The 23547-nt window shown below is 43.1% G+C and overlaps 1 protein-coding gene across 2 annotated transcripts; it reads right to left on the bottom strand.

Moving 5' to 3' along the window:
* On the bottom strand, positions 1-23547 carry LOC306831482 (serine/threonine-protein kinase TAO1-like). Of its 2 annotated transcripts, none has more exons than XM_079355611.1 (21): positions 22881-23547; positions 14291-14549; positions 14047-14118; positions 12575-12676; positions 12416-12461; positions 11715-11811; positions 11469-11582; positions 10962-11053; positions 10641-10734; positions 10301-10382; positions 9269-9436; positions 8834-9040; positions 7854-7988; positions 7409-7645; positions 7073-7201; positions 6486-6569; positions 6237-6356; positions 5884-6123; positions 5585-5797; positions 4700-4882; positions 1-4222 (listed from the first exon to the last, which is right to left on the bottom strand). In XM_079355611.1, the coding sequence occupies exons 2-21, from the start codon at positions 14420-14422 to the stop codon at positions 3716-3718; spliced, it is 3054 nt and encodes a 1017-aa protein (XP_079211737.1). In that variant the 5' UTR covers positions 14423-14549; positions 22881-23547; the 3' UTR covers positions 1-3715. The 2 variants fall into 2 exon arrangements, with proteins under 2 accessions (XP_079211737.1, XP_079211736.1); XM_079355610.1 differs by lacking the exon at positions 22881-23547 and adding an exon at positions 22297-22389.

Genomic DNA, 23547 nt, shown 5'->3' with positions numbered 1-23547 from the left:
AAATATTAAAATTACTTTATTACAGATGATTCTTTAGCCAGTAGCCCTCTTCCAACAAAAAATAGTAATTACAAACAAAATATTACATTTATCCCCTAAACTTTGTTTCTGAATTGATTTTATACATTTTAAATCACTTTTTCATCTGCAAGGAATAACTTTTTCTCTTCTGCTATGCGACATTCAGCTTTTTTTCTCCACAATCTATACAATTTAATACAGTTTAATACAGGTCTCTGGACTAAGAGAAATAAAACAGCAAGGTCCACCAAATGACAGGGAAGATGAGGAGAATACTGATAAACGGACTGTACAGAGATGTGACCCGGCCTCCCACCTTCTTTCAGCCAATGGCAGCTCTTTGAGGGGAGGGGAGGCGGGGTCACAGCAGACTCTTTGATCTGGTCAATCGCTTGTGCAATCAGTGCGACTGATCCAGTTCAAAGTGACCAAGGTCTAAAGCTAGACTCTGCCCCGACTGCCTGCAAAAACACCCGGGTGTTCTAGTAAACAAGGAAGAAGGTTTTCATAAAATTTGCCACAGGTTTGGCGCTCTGCAGACATCATCTGGAACATAAAATAATCCTTTCTAAAATAAAAGGAAATAAAACACTAAAGAACTGGGGGAGGGGGGGGGAACAGGTTTCATAAAAGATGTGGGGCACAACGTCATACAGGCTGCAGAGACAAGTGAGACCACCACATAACGAGCTTTTCTTTTCGATTTCAGAACGAGGCCATGAAAACCAGACGAGTATACGTTCCGAGTGCACGGTGGTACGATTTATAAAGGCAGATACTTGAGTTGAGTGTGAGGATGTGTGTAAAACCACAGGGGAAGAGGGCAAATGTTTCATAAATCAGGAAATAAAAGTCCAAATAGTGGACCCCACAACACCTAAGAGGAACCATTTGTAAATGTCAAACAACATCCTTATGTTCTACCTTGTGCAAGAATTTAGAAACAGTTTCAGGTTGCCAAGTGTGCTGAATGTTGTAAATGCAGCCAAATGTTTTTTCAGATTTTGTTCTCTAAGATCTTCCGAAAAACGATGAAATTAACCTTAATAGACATATCGAGTCTTCTTTATCGCCGTAATGTCGGTGATGGCCAGTGCTAAAGCAGAGGCTCCACCGCACTACATTTGAAGTGATGTGCAAAATCCTCCTCGTTCAGTATTCAAGCAACTGCTTCATTACTCGAGGCAATCCCGAGCAACGTCGTGTCGTTAAACGTGTGTGTGTGTGTGAACTCACAGCTGCGAGGAAGACTGTGAAAAACCCCCGGCGGCTGACCTAACCTTCACGTGAGCACCAATGATCTCAAACAATGTCACTGTCGGCGTAGCAACAGGTTAATTTCTCTCCGATTTGTGGATTGGGTGTCCATATTTTCAACTTCAAAATATACAATATTAACATGTTTACTGTACATTCCACCTCTCACAGTCATATAATGCACAATCTCTGCATGTCACAATAAAACTTCCACCTATTTCACTATAATCCTTCTTTTGCAATAGATTTATATAATATTACATAAATATATTTTCTGTACTTCTTTACTTTCACTTTGACGAGCTCTTTCCATTTTCGATCGATCGGGGGAGGAGGCGATGACCACACTGCTCACAAAAGGGGGAGGACACAAAGCTGGAGGGGAGGAGGGGGGGAATCGCTGGTCAGAAGGCGACTGGGGGTGAGACAGAGCGGGGTGTCAGTAGGGAGGAAGGTTGCAGGGACATGGCAGTGGAGATCACAGCATCACCGCCCATCAGCTGACACGTACAGAGGCCACCCACCAGCAGAGGGCGAGCCGTCTGCTCTTTCTGCTTCCTGTTCACTCGCTCCATTGCAATTCTCTTTTTGTAAATCAAAACAACACACAGATATTTGTCGTTAGCTGAGATGGATACTGTCGCACGGATTGTGTTGCTCATTTACAGCCAACGAGGCTAACTACCGCTAAGTGTGCTATATCCCAATTTTCACATTATTGACCAACTTACATGCATTCATTATCCAAGTGTCTAAAGGGACAAACTCTTCCCTGTGGAGTAAAATCTTAGTTTTTATATTAATATGTGTGTGTGTGTGTGTGTGTGTGTGTGTGTGTGTGTGTGTGTGTGTGTGTGTGTGTGTGTGTGTGTGTGTAACTCCTGCTGTTGCAAAGCACTACTTGAGGATTCTCGAGGTAGGTGGACAGGCGTGGTTAAAGAGTTTCACCAACAGTTACATCACCAAAAGCGACCCAAGGAGTGAGTGCAAACGAGGGCCCGGAGAACACCAGTTTGAAAAGCATTCAAGCAAATGTCATCTTCTGCAGATGACTCCACCTCTGTAGTGAGGGTGCTGGACTAATAGGGCTACAGTATTCCTTCGGTTAGCCGTCTGGGGGGGGACAGGTGAGAGTGAAAGGGCAGAGGTCTGTGGAAACACAAGCCGACTCGATTGAGAATGCTCTTCTTTGATTCTGCAACGCATGCATCTACTTGGCCACAATTTACGAACTAAACCTGAATCTCTGGAAAGAATCTCTTTAAAAGGTGCACCATGTAGATGTGATGGTGAAATTTGAAAGTTGGAGAAGGGAAACGATTCTGTGCTAGATTTTCTTAACTAAATACACAAAAAAAACGAGTGCCTGGAACACTGTATGGAGCCAAAAAAAAAAAAGTGACAAGGAGAGTGCACACCCACCACCATAACTTCTCGCGTAGCTTTTTGTCATCAAACTGTTCCAGGGATCAGATTTTCCTCTGAGGACAGTTTGTGTATAGAGTTATGAACATTTCTCCAACTTCTACATTTCTCTACCAAAACTCCATAGTGCACCTTTAATTATTGGCATTCATGACTATTCTGCATTTTTACTTTTGGCATTGACATGTCTTTTAGAATGTGTGTTTTTTTTTATTGTATTTTTTTAGGTAGTTTTCCTCTCAACTATAGGATTTACTTCTGATAAAAAAAAGTCATTCAGGCTGGAATAAAACCTTATGTCTTTCAGTATAACGTATCCTCGGCCATCTCTGTGCTGTGACTTTATGACACTCAAACCAAACTCACTTACAACAACCTTTTGTTTTTTCATTTCTCTCTCTGGACTCGTCTGCTCTTCACTCATCTGTGCTCTAAACACCACCTGCCCTCTCCTCTCCCTGTTACACTTTAAGATGAATGTCATTAAACTTTCCTTCCATAAGATGATGTGCTTAATTCTTTAGGGCACACCTTCCAAAGTCATTCTAAAAATATCAGATATTTTTCCCATAATGCACCGTACTGCGTTTAAAATAGCGTTCTGCAAACTAAGGACTTGACTACAAACTTCCGGTAGTTGTTACGATCATTACCCTGTGACTATGGCAACACGAACTAACATGGCAAATATATACACATGGAAAATCACGTCAGGCTGCGGTAAAAAAAATATGACACTATTGCACTGTGGCATGCCTTGTATGGCAGCTTTCTTAGTTCGGTCTCAGGCTCTTTGGGTTTCCACAGACTGCTGCGAGCACTCATAGAAAGAGACTGAAAGTGGTGATGGTGAATCCAGTGTTAACGCTTGTTTGTTTTTTGTTTTTTTTCGATCAACGGTTGGAAACACGAGTGTGAGTGAAGCATGTGTGGTGCATACATGGTGTGTGTGTGATCGTGTGTCAATTTCACTTAAAGACAACTAACGTGCCGTGCGTTGTGTGTGTGTGTTCTAGGTGTAAGACAGGTGGGATCCGTTGGAGATCTGAGAGGTGATGCTGGCGCTCCTGCTCATGCCCTGTTCATTCCTCCCCCCTGCTGACGTCCTCCTCATAGCCTGCGGGCTGTTCCTCACCCCTCCTGCGCCTGCTCCGCTCCCCCTCTGACCCCCTCCTCCGGGGTGGTGGAGGCTCCAGGGAGGCGGGCCCCCAGCCAGCATGGGATGACCCCAGGGCTGCTGTGAGCTGGAGCCCCCCTGGTGGTGATGACTGTGGTGGCCACCTCCTCCTCCTCCTCCTCCGGGCCAGTGGCCTCCCCCCTGAGCCCCCTGGCCTCCTCCTGCACCTCCTCCTCCCCAGCCTCCCTGAGAATCAGGGGCCAGGTTAGTGAGCACCATGTTGCTAAAGCCCAGGCGCATGGACTCTGAGTCAAAGGCTTCGATCTCTCGAGCCTGGCGCTCCAACAGGGAGCGGATTCTCTCCAGACGCTCGTTCTGCAGAGCCAGCATCTCCTCCTCGATCTGGGGAGGTAAACACAGAGAACAAGAGAACTGAAATTCATATGAACTGAAAGGGCAAACAAATACAATTCTCCTTTTTGACTCATTTTAGAGGTCAAATGATTTTAAAGCTTCTGTTTAAAAGGAACACAACTTAACATTTATATTTTACCTTTACATTTTTGAGGAGGACAAGGAAATATTTTTCCAACAATAAAATAAATTTAAAAAAATTTATAAATAGCACTTCAAAAGTCATTCAAAACTCGATGTCACACCCACTCAAAGGGAGATTACTAGAGACCTGGTTCTATACACAACCTGGTCCAACACTTTTGATTATGTTGCAAACTAAAATCTTACAAGGGGGAGCTGGACACAAGGTGTAAAATAAATAAATAAACAATACATCCGAGAACCAAAACAAAAAAATATATATGCCACAGTGTCATGACGCTCCCAAACCCACTGACACACAAGTCCAGCATCTGTTCTTACTTTCTGTTCCAGCAGGGCCCTCCGCAGAGACACCCTCTGCTCCAGATCCCTCCTCTCCTTGTCATGCTGAGCGTCCGTCTGCATCTTGATCTTGCTCTGGTACGCATTGAGCAGCTCCAGCTCCTGCTGCAGCTGCATCCTCAGAACCTGACACTCCCCTTCTTGAGCCTCGTCCAATCGCAGCTGAGAGCGTTCAAGCAAAAGAGAGAGAAACACTCAAAGAGAGACAAGTAGCTCATGTGTCTCTGGGAGACGTTCTCCTGCTGGCTGTTTGGAAAGGTGTAAATGGTTTGGATAGACTGTGACACTGAGGTTTGTTTTTGGCTGGGTGTCAATGAAATAACTGACTTTCATGTGTGCCATTAGACTTGATTGTTCTCTAACTGAGACTGACTTACTGATATATCCCCGTTATGACATCCTCTGACACAATGTTGGATGACTTTTAATTGCTAAATTAAACAACTTCTGCTTGGAATGCAAAGGTGCCAGACAGTAAAAACTGGGAGTAGTTACGAAATATTTAGCTGAATCTTCCGTCTTGATGACATATTCCTAAATCAAACATTTTGAGATTTCAGTGACACAAAAAACAAGTATAATGGGTGTGTTTTCAAAGTGCTGCTACAGTGTCTAAAAGATTAGACCTGAGGTCGATGTGGGCGAGAGGTTCGGCTCGTGTTGGTATAAAAATTATGCAAGTTGAATGGGTGAAGTTTTGGCGTTGAGTAACACACTCACACAGGTGCTCCATGAACTCTAAACAATCCCAGCACTGATCTGACGTCAGGCCGAATTCTGACATTTACACATTTATATAACACAGAAACGATAAAGCTCATTGGAAGAGTTAAAGTATTTCCAGCCTCTCTTCTCGGTACTCACAGCCTGCGTGGAGAGCATTTCATTAATGGAGTGATCGTACTGCTCAGCCAGGATGGCCAGCTTCCTGGTCTGCTCCTCTTTCAGCCTCTTGAGCACGGCCTTGTGGTCAGACTTGGGCGTGGTCTCCAGCAGGTGGTTCCTGAGGGCCTTGTACTGCCTGGTCTGGGTCTTGCAAGTCTCCTGGAACTGCTTCTTAATTTGGAGTTCCTTGGACTGGAGAAGACAACGTAAAGAAACAAAATGAGTGACCTTAGTTTTTGGGTATGTGACAGATGCTGCAGTCATGTCTCTCCTCGCACCTTGAGGCTCTTGGGCTGCTGTCGAACCTCCATGACATGCTTCCGCCTCAGCTCCCTCTCCCTCCTCTTGTTGTACTCCAGCTGGTTGGTGAGTTCAGTCTGGTGCTGGGTTCTGATCAGCTCTGCTCGCGCCTTCTGGATCGTCCCCAGGTGCCTGAACTCCAGCTCCTGCATGGATTCGTGATGCCTGAGCAGCATGGCGTGCTCCAGGTCCTTCTGTGTCTGCCGTTTGTTCAGCTCCTGGAGGAGGAGGAGAAAAAAAGAAAAGAAAAAAGGAGCCCAATGGGTGACAGCAGTCAAATCGATGAAGTATTCAACGCTGGTGGCTGATTCTCTTTGTGCTTGTTTGATACCTCTCTGGCCAGATCCTGCTCCACATTGTGTCTGGCAATGAGGATCCTGCGTTTGAACCGCCGACACTCCAGCTCCAGATACTGCCTCTGTCTCCTCAGCAAGTTAGCCTCCTCCTCTGCCTGGGAGGTGACGAGATGTTGCAGAACAATTAACATATGAACTCTGAGAGAAGACTACAGACATCTGTGATAGAATATGTTCAGCAGTCAGTGATATCAGCATTAGGTTCTGTGTGGGAATACTCTGACCTGGAAGTGTTGGATGTTCTCTTTCTGCTTGGACAGCCACTCTTGCTTCTCTTTTTTGGGAGTCGACTGGTTCTCACTCAGTTCCTTTCAAAATAAAGTGCGTTTTTTTTTTACTTTCATCACACGAGGGCCTCGTTGTTTCTTGGTAGTTTGTCAGCATGTTGACATTTACACAGAATCGATGGAATGAGTGCTCTTATTTTCTATATTGTTTTGGTAATTCAACTGACAGTAACCATCTAATTAGACGCACCGAAGCTTCAAGTTCTTCCTGAGATGAATGATGTCTGAGATAATGCTGCGATAAGCTGAATCCATTGACAGATTGTCAATTGACAGAAACTAAGTCACTGCCTTTTTTGATAACTGACTGATTTAGTTTATTTTAGTCTTTTAGCTTCAGTCCATCAGTTGAGACAATGTGCTACATTTCTGAAAGTTCTTTCTGCTGTTTATGGTCAAATCAATTGATTTAAATGAACATAATGAGTGTTTCATATATTACAGACAAAAAAAAAATGCTAAAAAAAAACAACAACCCTGCACATAATGACATGAAGGGCTTGTGTAAAACAGAAGTGCATTACCTCTTTAAGCTGCTCCTTGCGTAGTTTATACTCTCGCTTCTGGGACTCCAGGAAGCTGCTGAGCTCCTTCTTCTGCTGAACCTGGATGTGCTGCTGGAACTTCTTCTCATCGTTGTTAAATGTCTTCAGCTAAAAAGTTCAAATGAAAGACAGTAGCAGCACGTTTCAATTCAGGAAAAAAAAAAACGTGTGAAAACTGATAGCAGAACATGCCGGTCCTACTCTAAGTTCAAACAGGCTCAGAAAAGCACCATATGTCATCTCAGAATCAAGAACTTGTTGGGGATTTCTTTTTTTCTCTCCCCCCCCCCCCCCCTGAATGCTTTGTCAACATACATCCTTGTCCAGGGCCGCCTGGTGTTTCTTGAGGAGCTTCTCCATCTCCTGGGTGAAGTTGTTCCTCTGACCCTCCAGCTCTTTGTCCAGCCTCAGTCTGTGCTCGTCCATCTCTCCTTTCAGCTTGTTCTCCAGCCCCATCAGGTGCTTCTGATGCTGCCGCCTCATGCGTTTGTACCCTGACATCTGCTCCCGCAGCTCAGAGTCCTGCTCGTGTTCCTGCATCTCCCGGGTTACCTGCAGAAGAGTCAGCACGCCGTCCATTTAGACTCAGATTTGTATGAGAAAAATGGAGGGGGGGGGGGGGAATGGTTAAATGTGTAGAACTGTTCACAGTCTTCTAATCAATCGTGAAGCACAAATGATCTGACCCTTTGTGTAACACGTGTGCCAATAAAATGAAATGAGTGCGATTCATGGAGGAGACAAGAAAGCGCGTTCTCACGAGCGACGCTGTGCGGATGGTGGCAAAGTGCTCTCTGTTACGGTAGTGCTTCCTCGGTGCCTGAGCTGGTGTCGGCTGAGGCTCAGAGGGTTCGCTGGTGGCCGCCTGCTCCCCAGAGAAACTCTCCTCTTCCTCCTGGAGAATGAACACATTATTTTGTCACGGGATTTCACACAACACATCGGTAACAAAAAGAAGCATTAGAGGCATAGAGGTAGGAGAGAGAGCGCAAGGGATCAAGAGTGGACAAGAGGAGAATCAGAAAGAGACGCGTTTCTTACAGCTCATCAGCACTGTCCACAAACTGGACATTTATGTTCATCACAAACTGCTGTGTTCTTTTGATTTGAACCAATCAGAATGTTCTGGTTTTGTCTAATTCAAATACAAAGTCACCTCCCTAACAGACTGACATATGGAGAAGCTTGGAAGAAAAGAGATTATCCCGACATAACTTCTACCATTTTTTCATTCATCAGTCAGGAGAAAAACCGAAACGTTTGATTTGTTTTTAAATCAATGGAAATTTGATCACCCTATAAATAAATATAAATATTTTAATTAGGAAAAAAACTCCATAAAACATTCGCTCATTTCAGCTTTTAAATCTGATTAGTTTTATCGTAACACAAAGGATAAACATGGAAGTTTGAGTTTTAAGGTAAAAGAAGAAACTAGCGAGTGCTCATGACAGACGTTTCGCACCATTCTTGACTATCTAACAATCACACTTTTTGTGTGAAGATGCACAGATTAAATAACACTGAAGAAGCGGTGCATCCATTTTGGTTTTTTAAATTATCAATCATTCTTTTGATCTGTAAGATGACCACGAGTTGGGAAATTTGATAAAACAGAAGCTGAAATAGTTTGATATATAGTGTAGTATGGTTCAGTGAGAACAACCATTTGAAACTACATTTCCCAGACTGCGGTGAAAAAAAAAAAACAGGGATCTGTCTCTGCATCACTTCACCCACCGGTTTGAGGTGTATGACGGAGCTGTTGGACATGACCGTGTGGTCTCCCTCCATCAGGTCCAGCTCACTGCGGCTGTCCTGCGCCGTCTCGTTCAGACTGTTGACAGAGCTGCTCTGCGAGCTGGCGCTGATGGACATGCTGGGGATGGACTGATTGCTGCCCACACTGTTCACTGTTCCAGTTCGACCACCGCCCGGCTCCAGCTCCTGCAGGGACGGTGGGAGGAGCAGATATAGAAAGAGACCGAGGGAGGAGGGAGAGGGGGGGGGGGAGAGAACAAGAAAAGGAACAAAACACACACAGAGACATGCATACAAACCAATGCATGTTGGGTTATTTTCTCTCCTTGGTACAATGCCATGACACATGTGCATGTTTTTCTGCTAAAACGGCCTCCATTAATCTTATTCTTGGAATTATTAACTTCTGCACACCTCCTCCCCATCCTGGGTCTCTGCCGTGGGTCCGTTGTGGGCCTCCTGGAGGAGGATCTTCTTCATCTTACGGTACTGCAAGTTGTCCAACTCTCGCACTGCATCCTTGGTCCTCTGAATGAGATCCATCAGCACAGAGTCTGGACGTTCGCGCTGAAGGAATGCATGCTGTTTAAGAGATTTAAAAATAAAAAAAAAGACAAACCATTAAGAACAAAAAGAGTACTCGCAGGTCGACAGGATGTGGACACCAACGTTGTCCTGTGCACCCGAAGCATGACTGCAATCTCCCTCTTTACGAGGAAGCTTTTTGACTGGGTGAGATGCAGAATCAACCCGAGAACAAACCATCATGACTTAGATTTATTTTGTGCGTATAATCGGTTTTTGTGTTTTTGTTCTCAACCGTAAGAGCACTTTGAGACAACAATTACACGCAGTTACCGTGAACAATAACTCCTCATTTTATTGAAGAACATGTGCTGTTTTGAAACTTGACATTTAAAAAAAAAAAAAAAAAAAAAAAAAAAAAAGATACATAGAGCAGAGTGCTTGCATACCCAAAGGACAACTTCCATTAGCAATGGTGAGTCCATTAGTGGGCTAAGTGACAGCTGCTCAGTTACTTAACCACGGACACTGAAGTCACATCACTGCAGTAATTACATCTGTGTTTTTTTCGACCAAAACCGAGCTTTGTGTGTACTTGTGTGTCTACATGATCTGCTTGTGTGTGTGTGTGTGTGTGTGTGTGTGTGTGTGTGTGTGTGTGTGTGTGTGTGTGTGTGTGTGTGTGTGTGTGTGTGTGTGTGTGTGTGTGTGTGTGTGTGTGTGTGCGTGCGTGCGTGCGTGCGTGTGAATCCGGAAGGAGAGGATTAGTAAATGAAAATAGAAGCTTATGGGGGACAGAACAGAGCAGAGAGCAAACATCAGAGAGAGATTTATCACCAGAGGGCTTTGTCAGTCCCCCCCCCCCCCTTCTTAACACACTGACCCATGCATCACATGTGTGCAGAGTGTGCATGCACTTACACCCAGCATGTCATCCGAGTGTGGCCTGTCCTGGGGGATTTTCTGAAGGCAAGATTCGATAAAGTTTCTAAAGTAATCCGTCCTAAAAGAGAGGAAATAAGATAAAGTGTCAAAACAAAACAAAAAAAAGAAAACAAAAAAAAGAGAGAGCAGAATAGCAGAAGTCTGCAACAACTAATTATCAATGAAGGTGCAACACAGTGAGCAACAACGTTTCCATAAGAGTTTTAAACGGAACAAAAGCGTCTTACGTACTTGTACTTGTATTTTTCGCGTGAAGAATTTTCTTTTTTTTTTTCTGGTGTGTGTGTGTACGTGCTGTGCTTGTGTGTCATCTCACCATTCACTGGATTGCAGTGTAGGGCTTTCATTCTGCGCTATGTGGTATAAGGCACTCATTGCATTCATGTTAAACAAGGGAGGCTTCCTCTCCGCTGAAAGAGAAACAAAACAGACTCTGAGTAAACCCAAACACCCAGATTTATCTTTGCATTCAAGTTGTGTCCATCAGTTAGGCACAGTTTTCATTTTATTAAGTATCCATAGATGTACATTATATATATATATATATATATATATATATATATATATATATATATATATATATATATATATATATATATATATACACACACACACACACACACGTACTGCCACCCACCTAATTCTATACAGGTAATCCCTAAGGACCAGATATCCACCTTCCCATCATATTGACCCTCATCCATAGCTAGAATCACCTCTGGTGCCATCCTGAAAGAAGAGGTGGAGAAGGAAACAGAGTCAGAACAACAAAAATTCTTCTATGAAGAGACATCTTCCTCGATGATACACAGTCACTGTAACAGTCTTTAAGCGTTCAACAACAACACACGACGCTACCTTGGATCATCACTTGAATCTTTCAAATGTAATAAGTGCATTCGCTGTGACTCAGTGAAGGAGTTCCTCGCCAACATATATAACATCAGAACGGCTGACGACTCTCCATCCCAGCAACAGAGGGTCTAAATTAATCATCACACAGCTTTTTAATAGCGCCGTGTAAATATTTTCACAGTCCTGTCTTTGAATCGATGCCATTTCTGAAGCTCATTTGGAGGCTTGTTCAGAACGTCGGCCGTTTCACTTCGGCTCCGCTTTCCTTTTTTTCCAGGCGATCACTCACCAGTATGGCGTTCCTACAAAGGAGTTGGCAGGCGAGGCGATGGAGGCCGAGCCGAAGTCTGCCAGTTTGACCAACCCCGGCTCAGTCAGCAGAATGTTACCTGCCTTCACATCCCTATGAGAGAGAGAAAGAGAGAGAGAGAGAGAGAGAGAGAGAGAGAGAGAGAAGCCATATGTTGGTATGTGTTTGAGAGAGAGAACAGGGGGATATGTGGGAGATGTAGCGTTTATTATAAGCTTTGCTCACCTATGGATCATGTTGTGGGAATGAAGGTAGGCCAACCCCTGCAGAGCACCATGTGTTATGGCAGCGATCTCTACTTCTTGTAGAGGTTTTTTATGAACTAAAAAGGGAGATGGAAACAATTGAGCAGGAAAGACACAAAGCTGGAGCGGTCACAATGTTGTTCGTGTTTCTTTTCTTTGAGGCTAGACGGCCACCTCCTTTCTTTAAGGAGCGTCAAATATGTTTGACCCTGATGGACCTGATAAGAAGCCGACGGGTTTCAACTGGGAAGTCCTTAAGATGCGTTGCTTTAAACAGCCAGCAGGGGGAAGCAGACTGGCTGCAGGAGAGGTCTGATGGCATGCTGCATCAGTTCATAGGAAAACAGAGCCTACCTCTCACTTGGTAAATGACCTCAGAAAATGCTTTCCCGATAAGTTCATGGTTTCATGGTCTCAGATCTTGCGCAATACAAGCTTGATTTTCAGTTTAAATCATGATCAGAAAAAAAAAAAAAAAAAAAAAGATATTCATGCCACGTATGCGTCATGCCTGGCTAACTTAACAAGTTGCCAGAAAGGTGGAAAATATCTCAAAAACAAAAATGTTGACTATAAACCCTTAAAAGAGCTGGCTTTTTTTTTTTTTTTTTTTAAATACTTGAAATGTTTTAGTCCACTCCTTCTATTCAGTAGATGTTTTGACACAAGACGCAGGCTCACCTTCAAGCAGGTCAGAAGCTGAACCAAGACAGTACTCCATCACCAGCTGAAAAAAGCAATGTTATAATTATAAAATAATAATGTAAGAACACATACGGGCCCACAAAAGCTGCAGAACAGTGGTAATCTCTCACTTCTGTAGCATGTAAACGGACTCACCCATGCTGTGTGTTCACGGAGGTAACAACCTTTGTACTCTATACTGTTCGGGTGTCGGATCCTCTGGAGAAACTTCACCTCCTTTATGATGTCCTGCCATTTCTGTGAGGGGGGAAAACAGAGACGAGAGTGAGCGAGCGAGCGTGTGTGATTATGCACAAGATTTCTGTCAGTGTAAACGGGGGCCAAGGTGGCTCTCTTCACAGATTATGGGTAATCTGATTACAGCTAATCTGACATCATGAGCAGAGGGAACTACATCTGGGACGACAGCAGTGAAAGTGAACATAAAGGGAAGACGTCGATGAGAGCACTAAGTAGTAGAGTGATTAAAACGGAAGTCCATCTTTAATGCTGTCTGTCAAGCAGCTTGTAATCAGGAGTCCGACTCACTGAAATGAACTGGTTCTGGATAAATGACTTACATTTTTCCAGGTCGATCCTCTTGTGGGGAATGATGCAATAACTTCTTTGTTTTCTCTGGCTGTCATGTTTACATTTTAACTATTTCAAGTGAATATGAATACATGATGCTAGCATTCATGAATTGTTGCTAATTGTTGATATAGAGCCTGTGTCCACAGACGGTGTTTTTTTTTTTGTTGCACTAACCACGCCCTTTTTCAAAACACAACCAATGTTTTTTCAGCGCACAACATCCACAGTGCAAAAACGCCGGCTGTTTTTCTTGTCGCTGCACGCTCTCAGCTGACAACGTTTCGGAACTGGGCCAATCATCATTATCGCTACGATTCATCAACCAATCAAAGTTAAGAAGAGGCGGGACTTCTTATTTCAGCTCTGTCCCCAACAATGGCGACCGAGACGCCTAGGTTACAATCTCCAGATGTGAAGCTGCTACCAACGCCACGTGAGATTTTCTTGTTCATATTTCCATGAATAAAGAAAAACAGTAAGAACATGGTGCTAATAAAACTGACATAACAATCATGACTAAGGGAGGCAGAGGTCAATCTACGTAACCTAGCAACAAGGAGCGCCAGTGAGAAGCACAGTGAAACTGAGGTTTAGGACGCTGCCGGAGCAAAAAGCGTCATCTGTGGACCCAGGCCCGTACGAAGGCATCGAGATCCTTCACTGCAGGAGAGTGTGGCACACAAACAGATGAGATAAACAAAAAAAAATACATTCATAGTTTCTTTATATCTTCTTATTAGAAATGATCATTTAAATGAACAGGATGTATTCCTTCCACACGCATCAGATGTGTTTGACTGTAAATAAAAACTAAACGTATCTCTGGGTTTTTGATTTTGTTGGACACACTTGAGTTTGTTTAACTAAATACTGTATAGGATGAGCTTTTTTTCTAACACGCTTTAGTGCAAAACGGGTTTTACATTCAATTATTTTCAAATGAACAACACCAAACTAGAAAGGGCTCATGTGCACTTTTCCTATGCAGATAAAAAAAAATTTTTTTAGAAACTTAAACATAATTCTGGTCTCACCTCATTAGACTGTTTGCCACTGTAGGACATCTTTTTAATGGCCACCACCTCATTGGTGCGCACATCTCGTGCCTGGGAGACACAACAGATAACATTCATGTCAAGTACACAAAATAAATCATATTAAAATCATATTTAACCGATTTGATCAAGTCATACATTTATCCGTCGACTTTTACATTATAAGATCAGTTTAAGGGCATTTCCTTATTTATTTATTTTTTTATTCAATGTAGACACATACAAAGTAGACGGCGCCGAAGCTGCCATGGCCGATCTCTCGGAGGTCAGAATAAAGCTTCTCTGGGTCTTCTTTGAAGAAAAGCTCTGCCACCTCCGGATCCTTCAGACTGCCTGCCCTTACAGACGAGGGCATCCTGGTTAATGTAGTCCCTTATCACCCACGCAAAGGGGAAGGGACTATCTGTGTGCTGAGCAATGCCAAAGCAGCTGAAGATTCATCTGCAGTAGTGGATGAGCCGAAGGAACCAGCACATGAGCACCTGGATGGACAGGACAAGCAAAGACAGAAAGACAGACGTGTTATAGATACGGTTCAAACTCGTCGATATTCCAAAATATGAAATTGTTGAAGTGACATCAGTTTGAGGACATCAGTGAGAAACGGAAATGGTTGGTTTTAAAAGTTCCAAAATCCCATCTAAGTTTGCACCTTTACCCCCGGTGTGTTGCCAGTTCCAAACGTTAAAAGTAAAGCATTAAGCTTACATTACACGGTATCCTTTTTACTTCGTTCACCATTCATCTTGGCCCACCAAACTTCCTACCTATTGGTCTTCATAAATCGAGATATTGACTTAGTTGCTGGGATTTAAAATCTAACCAGCTCAAGAAGGTACACAGTTGTTTTGAAAAGGAGGACAGGAGCTCCTGAAGTATTTTTAAAACATAGCCTTGAGCCACTAGTCACACCTTCAAGTGCTGACCACGATATAATCTACCAATTGCAGAGTCATCACAAGTGCATCAGTTCAGACCGCCTCAGCAATTACTGCAAATGTTCAAGCAACTGGAACGACTGGGTAATGCAAACGTCCCAGCTCACCGATTGATTTCACGTCCCGTGCTACGAGGCGACCAACAGTAATGAGGGCTGAATCTCATTGGACGCTCAATTAGAAGAGTGGGGTACAGTAACAGAACTGTAAATGTGGTGAATGATTGTTTTTCCTTTCTTCATGGATGTAACATGCATGTTAAGCGTGTCATACGCCGGTGTTCCCCACAGAGACCTAACTTGTGTGCAAAGCGGATTTATATTGAGGGGCAGGAAGAAGGAAGAGAAAAATCAAGTCAGAGATCAGATTTTTGTGTAACTATAACAAAACAAAAAACAAAAAAGACGCATAAGTCAACATTACTTTTTGGGGTAGGTTATATATGAAAAGGTTCCTCTTTGTGTGTGTGGGTATAGTAACCAGACTCATCGGGACTGACGTACAGAGGTGTGTTATATCAGGTTTCATGCAAATATGCAGTATTTGTGAACTACCTGTGTCTGCACTGCTGAGATGTACTAACGTCACCTCTTGGTTTTAGGTTTCGATTGCACAGGTCTAAAGTTTGGACTCACGGTTACTCATAGACACCGAGGCCCGGTCATCCTGAATATACTCTTATTTTTGTCAGGGTGAGATACACGTCACATTCTGGCTTCATGCATTTAACCCGCTGACAAGAAAGTATAACTTGAGCTTGATCATAAACCAGGTTAACAGCCCAGGCGAGTGGCTCTGCTTCAGCATTTGGGGGGCATTTATGAGTTATTATATGGCGTTTACTTATTCCACAATTTGCTTTAATAAACATAAAGAGTTGTTCCAGGGATCAAAGTTCAGCCAACACTGAGTTTCAAGATCTGTTAGATATCCAAAGAAGGGGCACGCACCAAGTCAAGCATGAGCGTGCTGCCTTAAAGGATCTCTGGCGTTTTTAAGCCTTCATCTTGTCTTCAGATAATAATATGAAACTGGAGGGTGAACCTGTCCCTTTTCCTAACACCACACCTTTATACCTTTATAGTCCTATAAAAAGGGCTCAGAGGTTCAATTTACCGGTTCTTCTTCTTTTGCTTATCATCGGGAAACATCAAGCCTAACCGAGCGAGCCAGTCACAGTTATCAGCAACTCCTGGCGTACCGAAACTCCCCTGATAAACTCAATGTCACAAGGTTTGTCTCGCTAAAAAAGCCAGCCAGCTGACCGAGAACACACTCAAGGGGGAAGGGAAAAAAAGGAAAAAAAAAAAAAGTCTTTCACTAAGACACATAGCTCTCAAGCAAAACAAACATATCTTAGTAGAGAGAAGCTTAAAAAGTGCTGCCGGGAACAAACTTCAGTCACACTCACAGAGATCCAGTCTGTTTTCTTTTAATCTGCTTTTACTGAACAAAGAGTGATTCACATTTTGTCTAATTCTGTCATAATGCTTGCAGCATTATTAGATAAGCACTGTGGTGCATAACACTTGGCTGCTAACTGTTTCCAACCACACCAAAAGTTGACTGTTCCAGTGAATGAGGGGCCTGGAATCCCCGGGAACTGTACAGGTGATCCTTCATGCCAAGGTGGAATGTTGCACAGTTGATAAGATATGTGGTTGAAAACGGGGCGACATGAAGTTCAAGAAGATGCAGCTGTGTATTGATTTTTACAATCTTTTAAGATTTCTTTTTGGGCTTTTTTTGCCTTCATTGGATAAGACAGCGGATAGAGTAGGAGACCAGGGAGAGAGAACGAGGGGGAAAGGAGCCACAGGCCGGACTGGAACTCAGGTCGTCCCACTTGAGGACTCAAGCTTCCGAATATGCAGCAGGACCATCTGCGCCCCAAGAAGATGCACTCAAATACTGATACAAAAACAGTCATTTCTACCTTCTAGAAATTATATATCAAGGGTTGTGTCTGTCCAACTGAATGCAGTAAGTAGGTAAACAGAGAAGGTGTAGGAATGCTTCTCTTATGGTGAGTTAATGAAAGCTATTCTTGTAAAAACATGCGTACCTAAAATCTTGAATTTTCTAGCAGGACAATCAATGCTGTCGACTTTGACTGTGGAAGAACAAATCAAAAGCAAAGAATGCTGGCAGACTTTATGAAGAAGGAAAAAGCGGAACTGGTCAAAAGTGTCGAGGAAGCACACAGAGAAAAGTCATGAAAGCAGTGAACGGAGAACGCTCGTGTTGGGCTCTTTAAGAAAGCGTTCATTACGTGTTGAAATCTGACTGAGAAAACATTTCTCAACAGAGAGACAAAGATCGACTTCATCGTTAGAACATTTTCAGACCTTTAATGATGATAAAACATTTGTAAAAAAAAAAAAAAAAAAAAAATCTGCTGAGTTAAATGAAAGGTTCACATTTAAATATCTGACATTGAGTGTATTGACAGATCCCTCCTCATGTTTGAGACCATTAAATCATTCATGAACAATGGCTTGAGCGTTCGGGTCGTTTTTTTTTTGTTTGGTTTGTGCGAAAAGCAGAAAGGACCGAGTTCAGCGTTGACAAAGTAAAACCACTGCTGTACTCTAAATGATTAATTTCCGAGCACAGACAATACGGACTGTCCCCGCACCAGAAATAGCCTGATACATTGACAGAGTCTGAACATCAGCAGCACCAGCAAAACTGTGTCAGTAGAACTCCGCTCTGAAAGCGTTTTGGCCTTTTGAAAGAGCTATAACCAAGAGTGTTCCCAACATGTGACTGTACTTCCTCCTAATTACACTTCTTGATTCAGCACATTGATTCACTCAGCATAAAATGTGAGACCATCGAATCACAAGCTAGGTTAGTAAAAAAGAAAGTTATTACAGAAGTGATTAGCTGATTATCCACTGGAGACAAAATAAAAACATCCTTGCGAGCACTCTTTTAAGAAGGATGTTGCTGATAACTGTAGGAAATGACCGTGTTTCCCATTAGCAGTCGAACCAGTGGTGTACTAGAGTTAGTTGGGACCCTCAGCAAAAGCTATTTCAGGGGCCCTCCGACCAGTGCTCAGCAGGTCAACAAGAGTAAATGCAGTCAGATGGGGCCCCCTTAGGGAGGTCTCCTGCTGTTGTTGCAAAATTTGCACATTTTGGGTCGCTGTTTTGGGTCGCCCCCCCTTCCTGTTTGGCGCCCCAAGCAGGTGCCTGTCTTGCCTGTTGACGAGCAGCGCCCCCGAGTCTTAAGTATTACATCCTGTGATTCATTAGTCATTTGGTTTCATTTTGTGATCCTGACAGCCCTTACAACTCATGTTCTTTCAAAAAATGAGCGCACGTAGAACTCTCCTAGCAGAAAAAGCAGAGCGGCGACCAACAATGAAAAAACAACGGCTCTGCATTAACTACCGGTAGTTCATCGCAATTCAGATCTTGAATTTATCCGTTAGATTTTTATTTTTTCACACAGTGGATAAGCCTCCGCAGTGTCTCCCTGTAGTCACAGTGATGAAAAAGAACGACACTATTGCATCACTGATTGCTTCACAAAAAAAACTCTCAGACAGCTCAGTCGACGAGTCCAACGTAATAGTCACCTAATCACACCAATAATTTCACCCTATTTCTTTTAGCTGTTTTCATTTAGTTTTTATCCCAAACAAGGATGTGCTGCTAACCTTCAATCTACCAGAAGGTCCTTTCAGCTAATTTCAAAATAAAAGTGGGATTGAATTCAAATATCGGTGTATCGTTTCACCATCGCAAATACATGTGATTTCAGGAAATGGTCTGCAAGATGTGCGATATCATTCAAGGTGACGCAAAGTATGTCCCGCCTCCACTTTTGTGTTTACCTTTTTCAGAATCTAAAAATAAAATCCAGACTGATATCACTTCAGTAGTCAGAGAACGAGCCACTGTGAATGTGGTCTGATCGTCCCGAGAGTAAAAATGTACAGGCAACGCTACGATGAAAGAAGTAGCCAATTTAATCCTGGGAGTAATTTCCTTTTTAAAAACATAATTTACATTGCTAAAAGAAAAGGTCAAATCTCTAAATGTCAGTTCTTCCTACAACAATCCCTACTTTGAGGGGCCTTGTTATGTCCCTTTCTCTGGTCTCGGAGCCCCCTGACCCCTTGTTTCCCTAGACCTGTTCTGACAGTCTGGTTTAGTAATCTATACTCGCATCTATCCTGTAAAACCGACTGTGGATGGATATCACAGAGAGGATGAGAGAAAGAGAAATGGAGAGGGACAATAAATAATCAAATAGTTCATTGATCCTGATAGTGAAATTCTCCTCGCGGCGCACGGTCAGCTGCAGAGGAGAGCAACCCGCAGAAATCCTGTCTGCTGGACTGTCAAAATGCGGAGAACGACTGTCAGGAATATATCCACAGGATCTCAGTTTTCCTTTCATTCAAAGCGCACCTTCTCAATAAAAACTGTAAAATCATACCAGCAATTAATCAGACCTAAATGTGATCATTTTGGACTAAAGCAGACAATCCCAGGTCTTACTTTTACTAAACATACTGCACTTACTTCTCACACATGCTTTTGCTCTCAATATGAAATATGCTACTTGATACATAGACTTTTAAATGCCCTTCGGTGAGATGCTAAACGCTGTATATTGCTAAATTGTTCAGAGAAGAAACACTAAGCTAGCTGATACGTCTTTATTAAAAGCTATAAGCCAGATGGAAATGCTAAACATCACGTGGTTATATTCTCTTGTTGTTACAATAATAACTTTACAATCCAAATGTTCACACAGCTAAGACCGAGGACGTCTCTAAAAATGTGCACGTGTCCCAGACTCTGCATGTTTCATTTCATGACCTACATGTGCACTGTTGTTGAAATAGCTATGGCACTATGTTTCTATCCTCCTGGAAGGAGGGTGGGGTGATCATGCTCCGGCTCCTGCTTCCGAGACTGATTACAGATTGTGGTTTTGACTGAGGGGAGGAAGTGAAAGCTCTCTAGCTACCCCATGTCAACAACAGCACATCCCAATTTGCGATACTGCCATAGAAATGACGGTGGCAGAGGAGAGGAGTGAGAGAGACCGAACACTAAGAGGATTTGAAACATCCTATTTCCCTCGCAAGAGCTCCATTTGCACTTTTCCTGTTAGGATGAATGTCAGAAGCATCAACAACATAGCATCAGCAGTGAACGCACACACGAGACAGACTCATTCAGATGGTTTAGAGCACCGGTTCATCTCCAAAAAACGTTTCCAATTTGAGACAGCACCTGATGAAGATCATGTTGAAGCTTTCATGTGCATCCTTTACTAAAAAAAAAAAAGAAAAAGAAAAAACAGACCTTCACGACTGAGATGATTTTAAATGACTTGATAAACTGAGTCATCCGTCAATCGACCTTTTTTTTTTTTTTCTCTTTAAAGTGCCTCTTTCCTAATATATCTTCACGCTCTCAGTCTGACTCATCAGATATGGTGGTTACCGAAACGTTTTCAGTCTCAATCAAAGCTCCTGAGCAGATGCTCGGGAACTCATCCCGAAGAAGCGCAGACCCCGACTATTCTTACATCACTTTTTTCAACACTGCTATGAATGTGAAGATGCTGTCACTGTCGCGGTGCTTTTCACAAACACACAACACCCCTGAAATCGTCCAGAAATGTTCAGGTAGAGCTGCATGTGTGAACTTCAACGGCCATATTTTTTCACTTAGGACGTTACCTGGACTTTGTCGTCCCCCCCCGACAGCCTCCTCCTTTTTTTGCCTCAAGTCAGGGGGCGCTGATGTGATAACGCAGAAATGAACATGAAGATAAAATTCACCTCAAATCAGCGAGAGCGGGGTGGTGATGTTTCTATCCTGCACCTAGTGCACGACCAGAATGAATGCACTAATTTTGAGATTGCGTGGAACTACACAAAGAACTGATATAAATTCATGACATCATCAGACTCTGTTGAGTCAGCTGACACTTCCCACACCAGGTCTGGCCTCCTGAGGTGCCCCCATTTGCGTCAAGCAGCGACTGTTTTGCAGGTGCATGTGTGAACAAGCAACTAAGAAAGATTTGAAGGCAATCAGTCTGCCATTTTTTTTTGTTCCTCGAGATTTTCGATTAAAGCGTCTTAAAGTCGGGTTAGTCAACAAAGATTCACAAAAAAAAAAATTATGCATTCCGTCATTGCACATTTCTAATCAATAAATTAAGTTATGGTGGTGGTACTGCATTGGATCACATTGTTCAACCAGCTCTTGTTCTGCAGTGGCTGACTGTCACTGACTGACTTAGATGTAGACTTTAGCAAAGAGGAGAAGGCTTTGCTCCAGTGTCTAATCCATTTTTCCTGGGAGACACTTAAATCCATTATGCAGTAGCCCATATCCAGACCCCCTGATATAACACCGACACAAAAGAGCACACAACTTTACACTGGCTTTTTTTTTTTTTTTTTTTGCAACGAGATGCTCACAGTAAACACAAACTGCATACCTCTCGTCATCAGCAAGCAGTCACTCCTTGAAAGTAAAGAAGAAGAGCACTTTTGTTCTCATGCAGCTATATAACTGAACACATGACAGCTGTTAATATCAGCATTGGGTTGCAGGAAAAAAAAACATAGGTGAGCGGGGGTGTGCAGCCGAGCAGAGATCTGTAAGATCAGAGTGAAAGGACAAGTCGTACCTGCATTTTGGATATAGCCTATTGGCTGCGTGTATAACATGGACACTGTGTTCATCACGTACCAAAAAAAACCCACCAACAACAAGAGCTTGGCTGCTCCTGCAGCAGGGGCATATTTGACAGACGCTTTATAAACGGTACATACAACGTACATCATGTGTAGGTGTAGAAACAAAAAACCTTAGACATCAAAAGCTAATACATCACACCAAACAGAGTAAAGTTGTGTCATAGCAAGCGAGCTAAACATACATATATTATTGTTGTGTTAAATCAAATCATTGTGTAGCTGATCCACAGTCATGCATAATAAGTTAAAGTGGGAAAATCAAAGATAATCCAAGCATGAGAGTAGCTTGCTGGGAGATAGCTGTTGTTACGCAATATCAACACAGAAAACTAAAAGGAATGCGACTCACGTCAAAATAAATAATGGGGAAAAAAAGCATCCATCAAGCAGCGGATAGATGAGAGCTCTGCATGTCGCTTATTCAATGATCAACACCAACGATCTGACAGACTAGCCTCACTAATGCTACTTGTAAACACAATGGCACGGCATGTAGGCTGCGTACGACACACACACAGTAAAAGACACTCCACCAATGTCACCTACCGTCACACGGCTAGCCTCTCACACAGTGTGTGGTTCATGATGTCCCCCCTCACACAGACGAGCAAAACTTCAGAAAACAGACACATCCACAGTCAGCCACACAGCACCGGACCAAAACAGAAACGAGGGAGTGGCACTGCTCGCTACGATAGTTGCATAAAGCGGATTAGCAAGCTAGTACAGCAAGCTAACGCCTGAGTAAAGCAATGTGTCACCAATATTATCCACAACAAAACGACATCACTGTCAGTTCAGCTCGCTCGTCGTACATTGATATTATTGTTGTGGTTGTCTTACATTTGGTGCTAAAAACAACAGCACCCTTGTGACAAACAGGAGTTGACTGAAGTTGCTCAGTCGTGTTGCTGTAAAAAATCTTTTCGATGCGACAGATCGTACAAGTTGTGACAATAACTTATAAGTTAACGAGCAAATAACAACCAATTTAGCAGACTGACACACACGATTGATAATGTTAAAAACAACAACAACAAAAAAAACAGGCTCCAGTGGTGTGCATGTAGCATCTACAAATCGTTTTAGCTTTTTGGTTAACAAAACGCTAAACTTATCTCTCGACTCACCCGGGGTTTAAAATGAATCCTTGCAGGCTGGGGGGGGGGGACTCTCGGAGATTTGAAGTCTGAATATAGGAGCCGATGATGATAAATCACAGATGAGGCAATGCCATCCAGAGAAATCAAAGAATGAAGTCGTTAAAGCTAATGACTTAGCACTGCTAACTCGCCTGTCTAAGGGCAATATTGCCCTACCCGATATACACAAATAGTGACGCTGGCCACAACGAGCTGATTTGTTCACGTTGTTTTCTACATGTATGCTGACTGGACGCATTAATAATATACATCCAAGTAAAGCAAGCGGACCTGACTGTCAAGCGTTCACTGTCTCAGCTGGCAGGCTGCAGGCTACTGAACCAACTAGCGAGCTAACCTGCTAGCGTGAGATAGGAGCTAGCAAAGTTTCTCTTTTTCGATTAGGCAGTTCCCCGAAAAAATGGCGGCGGGGAGAATCACCTCCCTTTCATGGTCGAGGAGGAATCAGGGAGCCAAAAAAATGAATCGAAAAAACACTGAGTCAGGGCAGGACAGTTATCTTTAACTGGGGGGAGAGAGGGAGAGAGAGTACACGTGTTGCAGTTTTTTTTTTTTGGAGAGTCCTGCTGTGCTGTCCAGCTGTATGAGACCAGGTCAATGCTGTACCCTCCTTTACCTCAGAGTCTGTGACTGC

The sequence above is a fragment of the Symphodus melops genome (genome assembly GCF_947650265.1).
Source record: "Symphodus melops genome assembly, chromosome: 11".
In the NCBI taxonomy this organism is placed as follows: domain Eukaryota; kingdom Metazoa; phylum Chordata; class Actinopteri; order Labriformes; family Labridae; genus Symphodus; species Symphodus melops.
This window is presented reverse-complemented; position numbering and strand designations above follow the sequence as displayed.

Bases quoted from the DNA above. Each gene is read 5' to 3' on its own strand.
- LOC306831482 (XM_079355611.1), bottom strand. From the start codon at position 14,422: ATGCCCTCGTCTGTAAGGGCAGGCAGTCTGAAGGATCCGGAGGTGGCA. The intron at 11,054-11,468 runs GTGAGTGATCGC...CTCTTCTTTCAG, and splicing joins TTTGTAGGAACGCCATACTG to GATGGCACCAGAGGTGATTC. The intron at 7,989-8,833 runs GTGGGTGAAGTG...TTCATTCTCCAG, and splicing joins CCGTCATACACCTCAAACCG to GAGGAAGAGGAGAGTTTCTC.